General features: G+C 52.9%; 1 protein-coding gene across 2 annotated transcripts; it reads right to left on the bottom strand.

Annotated features, from left to right (window-relative positions):
* Positions 1–828: 828 nt before the first annotated feature.
* On the bottom strand, positions 829–5,436 carry RNF223 (ring finger protein 223). Of its 2 annotated transcripts, none has more exons than XM_052691560.1 (2): positions 5,071–5,436; positions 829–2,599 (listed from the first exon to the last, which is right to left on the bottom strand). In XM_052691560.1, exon 2 carries the CDS (start codon positions 2,559–2,561, stop codon positions 1,752–1,754), a length of 810 nt encoding a protein of 269 aa, XP_052547520.1. In that variant the 5' UTR covers positions 2,562–2,599; positions 5,071–5,436; the 3' UTR covers positions 829–1,751. The 2 variants fall into 2 exon arrangements, with proteins under 2 accessions (XP_052547520.1, XP_052547521.1); XM_052691561.1 differs by lacking the exon at positions 5,071–5,436 and adding an exon at positions 2,931–4,301.
* Between the last annotated feature and the right edge of the window lie 282 nt (positions 5,437–5,718).

Here is a 5,718-nt window from a genome sequence, read left to right as displayed (position 1 = left end):
GCTTTTCTCATTCTTTTCCCCCCTCTCTTTTTAAGTGGTTTGGGAAAGTGAAAGTGTGGACAAGGGGCCTCCTGAGCATCTGTGAGCTGTGAGATCTCTGTGCTCGCTGTTTAGCAGCCATAACAATGGGTGTGATGAGGCTAAAGATGCTGTTTCCCTCCCCCCTGCCCTTAGGTCTCATCAGTGGGATTGAGCAGTCATGCAGTTGCACGTGACAGAACGCTTCATCCCTGCTAGTGCCAGTTTGCTGGGCTTAATCTCAAATGCACCTTTTAGGATGAAAGTGCCTTCTCTGCCCTAAGTCTCAGTGAGCCGCTTTTTCCAAGGAGGCACTTAAGCTGGTGCTGTGAAGATATCCTTCACAGCAGCAAGCGATGGGGTGATGCAAGGGAGAATCCCTGTCGAGCCCAGGGCCTTTGGCAGAAGCTGTTGCAGTTCCTGGACTAATTTCTGCAGCCGTGTGGCTGGCACAGATAATAGCAGCCTGCAGCTCGACAACAAAGGTGGTGCGGATACAGAACGCACTCAGAAGCTTTACAGAAGTTTTGCATAGCAACGGGCTTGGGGTACTTCTGCTGTTGCTTCAGCCTTTTGTATTTCAGACCAGATTTGCTGCAAAGGGAGACTGAAAACATCTTTGACCCAGCTGGGAAGAAGCAAAAGATGAGCAGTCTTTGCAGCTTCTCCTTTTTCAGGGGTGGTTGTGCTTGGGACGGCATCACTGGGATGGCAGTAAGTATGAAGGCAGTGGATAAAGAGTACAGCTGTGCTGCTGCTGCATCCTTTAAGGGGGGAAACAGGGAGTAAATGTTACACACTGACACCGTGCATTGTATAAAACATAATTTAATACATCCGTGGTACTTGTGTACAATCCTGTCTCACATCCATGTGCTTGAATAAACAAGATTTAATTGTAAGCCGCCTTCTTCACGAAGGCCATTATTAACCACTGTCAGAAGATCACTGGGTTAACTAAAAAGAGAGCGTAAGCAACTGGCCTGTGTCTTAATACTGACACCTTGGAAGATGAGGAGGGTAGAGCTGTCAGAAAGTGGAACTTCTGCCGCTTCAGTAACAGTTGGCCTGGGAGCAGAGGGAAGGAAGCTCACGGAGGACAGTGTGATGCCGTGCTCAGGGCGAGTTTGCTCTCCTTTCCAGGTTAAGGATGAGTGCTTACTCTTTTTTAAGCACCTTCTTAGAGAGAAAAACAAAACGGCAATAGGGTGGCTTTGATTTTCCGTTGGAAATTCAGCAGCGCTCGGCTCAGCTGAGGAGCAGGGGTGGATGGATGTGTTGTCAGCAGGAGGCAGAATTTCACACCTCCTGTGCTGAATCCACAACGGAAACGTTTTGAGCATGTGGAATAAGGTTAATTTTCATCTGCTTCTGCAGCTTCAACATGTCCTTACCTTCCTAAGCTCAGCTCCTCTTAGGAACAGCCACGAAGCTAGCCCTTTATTCCCCAAAGGAGCTGGAAGGAGCTACAGCCACCGTCACCTGGTATCAGCCTGTGGGCAAACAGTCCCAGAAGCTCATCTGTCGCCCGTCACACCTTTGCAGCAGCTTTGAAGACTCAGGTTTCCATGGAGTTTGGCAGCAGGAAACTGAGGCAGCTCCTGGGAGCGTTCCTGGGCTGCTGGAGGTGAGTGCGTGCGTCCAGGTGTGGGCGCAGAACGGGAGCGGGGACCGTGGGGTCTGCAAGCACACCGAGGGATGCTCTTGGGGGGTGTGCCACGTTACGCCTGGTGCTACAGGAATGGGAGCTGTGTCACAGGCGTGGCTGCTGTGGTGTGTTTCGAGGGGAGATATTCTGGCCTGCTCATTGCAACAGTCCTGGTGAAGCAGCGGAGGTTCCCCGTCTTCAGCGCGCACTGCACCGGCCATAGGATGATGCAGAAGAGGATGATGATGAGAGCAGAGAGCAGGACGATGCGCTTCCAGTCGTCGCACACGTCACAGCGGGACAGCCTCCCTGCCAGCCCCGTCGGGGGGACCTCTGGGCTTTCGGGTTTGCTCATGGCAACGTCGATGGAGATGCACGAGTCTGGGTTCTCGGGGTCGTCAGAGGCCTGCCGGCAGCACAGCTTGGTGCCTTCCATCCAGAGCACCTTCTCCTGCTGGAGCTCGGGGGGCAGAGTGGCCAGCAGCTCCTTGCTGGTCTCCAGGGCTGGGGCACCTTCCAGCGGGATGCTGGTCAGCTGCCTGCAGAAGGGGCAGGGGAGCTGGTCCTCGGGGTGGTTGGGGGGCAGCCCTTTGCTCAGACGGGCCACACACTCCAGGCAGAAAACATGCGAGCATTGGAGCAGCTTGGGGGTCTTAAAGGTGTTGTCGTATGTGTTGAAGCAGATGGAGCATTCAACGGGGGAGGCCGGCTTTGGGGATGCTGGGTTCGGAGAGCCGGGTTTGTCAGTTGGGGACCTTGCTTTCCTCTTGCTGTCCACCGGAGAGGTGATAACGATAGGGCTGATGGGAATGGGGATTTCATGTGGAGATGCAGGGACCGGGCTGGTGGGAGAGTCCGGTGTGCTGGAGTGCCACAGCTGGGTGAAGCACGACATGACGGAGCTCGAGGAGATGAATAGAGCCCTGGGAGACTCTGCAAGAGAAGGACAACCACAGCTTTAGCTTTAAAGAGTGCGAAGATACCCATCACCAGGCCTATCTTTACCCCCACGAGAGGACTGAAGAGCAAGCTCACGGCTTGCAGTGCCTCCAGAGGCTGGAAAACCGCTGCTAGAGCTGCCTGTTCGAAGCCGCACGATGAAGATGAAGGTAACCAACCTGCAAAGCGAGCAGCCACCAGAGATCCACCATCCAGAGATCCGCCATCCAGCCAAAGCCTTTCCACCGCAGTCACCCTGGCACTAAAGATGGCTGCAGCCTTTCCCCAAACCTCGCTCTGGGCGGAGAAAACATAAAGGACCTACCCTGGGTGGTGCTGCCCAATACCTGAGCAGGGAGCAGAGCAGAGGACTCCATGGGGTCAAGCAGGGACCTCCCTAAAGCAGTCTATTGGGCTGGGAGGTATACTCAGATACTACGGTGAGGCCTAAGAGACAGATAACACTGTTCAGTGGTGGAGCAGCAGCAGGGTGAAGCTCTTCGGGGTGCTCTGTGCGCTGGGGCTGCCAGGTGGCACCAATGGGGCTGTGGGTGCACAGTGGGAGCTGAACGCTTCCGTGCGGCAGCGGGACCGAGGGAGTGAGGAAACACTGTTATCTCACAAAGTCTGCTCGATCCTGTCACCGTGACACAGCAAGAAAGGAATCGTTGGAGGAAATGGCTTTTGTGCCAGAACAAGGGGGAGTTCGCCACTGTTTCCTTATTGCTCTGCTTTCCCCAGGGAAGTGCAGCTCTTCCCTATTCTCAGCGCTGGAGGAGCGCCAGCGCAGCCCAAGCCTTGCTGTGTGCTGCCATCTGCTTTCTGCTTTCTCTCCTTGTGCAAGCAGAGCCCTGAGCTAAGCGGCTGATACGGCAGCTCCAGCAAATTGATTTACAACCGAGCTCCTCCAGCCTTCCAGCAGTCTGGGTATTACCTTGAATTCCAGTTATCTGGGGCTGGGAACGCGGCTCTGAGCACACTCTGATACCAAGTGTATGGCTTTCTCGATACGGAGTGCTTATCCCTGAAAGCAAGTGTTTGGCTGCAGGAAGTTCTCAGCGCCGGCCGCACTGCCGTGTGCCCGGGGAGCATTTTTTGAGGGCGTATCACTGAACTGGCTGGGCTTGATTCTTTGTGCTGGGAGATTTACCAGTGACAAGTCAGAAACGGTAATTATAGGCCTGCAGTCTGTCCTGCAGTGGTTCGACAACGCGGGCTGCGGACTCCGTGTCTTAGCAAGAAGGCTGATGTAAGGGATAGGGAAGACCTGCCTTTTCCTAACGTTGCACAGAAGTATCTCCGTGATGCATGAACGTCATCTCCCATCATGGTTAGCTTTTGATGGCCATCACCAAAAGCAATCTTAAGTTGCCAGGCTGCACCTACGGGAGGAAACTTTGCCTTCGATGCAAAGCGTTGGCTTAAATACTTCCTCTTTTGCTTCTCTGGTGCTCACCGGAGCCTCTCCGCAAGTTAATCTTCAGTCTGCGTTTTTTATCGGAGCTTTTCAGCAAGTTGTAATATTTGTTGTCTGTCTTTCCCTGGCTGCAGCTCAGCCTGCATATTTTAGCACTGTCTGGCAGATGCTGATGAATTGCAGAACTACAAATCCCAACCCGGCTGGCACAAAGACAGGAAAGCCCTCGCTCTGTTGTTTTCTTTTTGGTGCTTTTTTTTTTTTTTGCTTTTTTTTTTTTGCTTTTTTTTTTCCCTCTTTTTGCTTTCACCAAATCCTCTGTTTTGCAGATCCCCTCCCCTACACTTCCACAGATATCTGTTCCGTAACCTATCTGAAAAAGATCACAGAATGACAGACTGACTGAGGCTGGCAGATGCTGCTTGGTACTTTTCTCTAACGCAGCCATAGCAGAGCAGCAGTGTCTTGAGAGTAAACTTGAGGAAGTTTGCTTGCAATGGGTACTTCTAGATGACCGTACGAGCTTCTGTGCCCCCATCTTCCCTTTGCTCGAGGTGGTGGTGATGCTTGCTGGGTTTGCTTTGTGGGGAAGCCAGCACCAAGCTTCTCCTGGATGCCACCGCTGCACTGCCCAACCTTGCTTTTGTTTTGGTAGCAAATTTCTCTCACTACGTGTGGTCATTTTAACACAAACAATTCAGACCTCTGCGGTCACAGCGCTCTTCCTCAGCCCTTGCAGCTGTTTCCACCGCTGCCAACCAGAACTTTGGAGCACCACAACTAAACCGTTCCGTAGCTGAGCTCAGCCGTCCCACTGGCAGCCATCCACCCAGCCTCAAATCTACCAAGATAAGTGCTTTTTGCTTCCCTCAAATCCACCAAGTACTTTATGCTTCCCGACGACTTCTAGAAAGCTTCCTCCCACCCCATAAAACCAGACTTGAGAGTCCCTACAGCTCAGTGCCAGCCCTACTACACCGTTCCCAAAGTAGCTGTGCCTTGCGGCAGGCATCAAGGAGGTGAACAGCAGGTCAAGCGCTATAAATACCTGTTCAAAGAGCAGCGTGGAAGGAGAAAAGCATGTTCTGGGCTGTTGCTTGCTGCCCCAACGAGTCTTCTGTCCAGCTGGGCTCTGTATCTCCCAGCCTTCTCCTGTTGCGTTGGCTCCCTTTGGCTTTGAGCAGCTCCGCATCAGTGGCCGCGCGGCCGCACGCCGCAGCCTCTTATACCTTCCTGGCTGCAGGTGAGTTCCCTGCTCCGCCCGTCCTGCCCACAGCCGTGCGTCACCCATTGGCTCCCAGCACTCTTCCACTGCAGCCTGCTCTTGGGAAGCCCTGATAAGTGGTGACGGCACGCCGAGGGCGGGTGGGAGGTGTTGCTTTGGTCATCTCCCCTGTAAGGGGGAACACCTTCCTTTTCCAGTTTGTCCTGATAGGTTTTTTTTTTGCCCAGATTGGACCTTTTAAAAGAATTCTTTGCAATGCCACCTTGTTTTCAGTGCACTGTATAACTCTGCTTCCTATAGAGATTTTTGAAATAATATTGCATGGGATGCAAGAGGAGGGATTTCATTCTTTGCAGCTTGTGGCAGTAATTAACCCAGAGAAATGCTGTTCAGAGTGCAGAGCCTTTGTGGTTCAAAGGGCACTGAAATGTGGCTCGGAGAAACAAGCCAACAACTTTAAAGTCGCATGCA

Source organism: Tympanuchus pallidicinctus, unplaced genomic scaffold (assembly GCF_026119805.1).
Source record: "Tympanuchus pallidicinctus isolate F22 unplaced genomic scaffold, pur_lepc_1.0 scaffold29, whole genome shotgun sequence".
NCBI classification, from domain to species: Eukaryota; Metazoa; Chordata; class Aves; order Galliformes; family Phasianidae; genus Tympanuchus; species Tympanuchus pallidicinctus.
The sequence above is the reverse complement of the archived record's forward strand: the minus strand, read 5'-3'. Positions and strand labels throughout refer to the sequence as shown.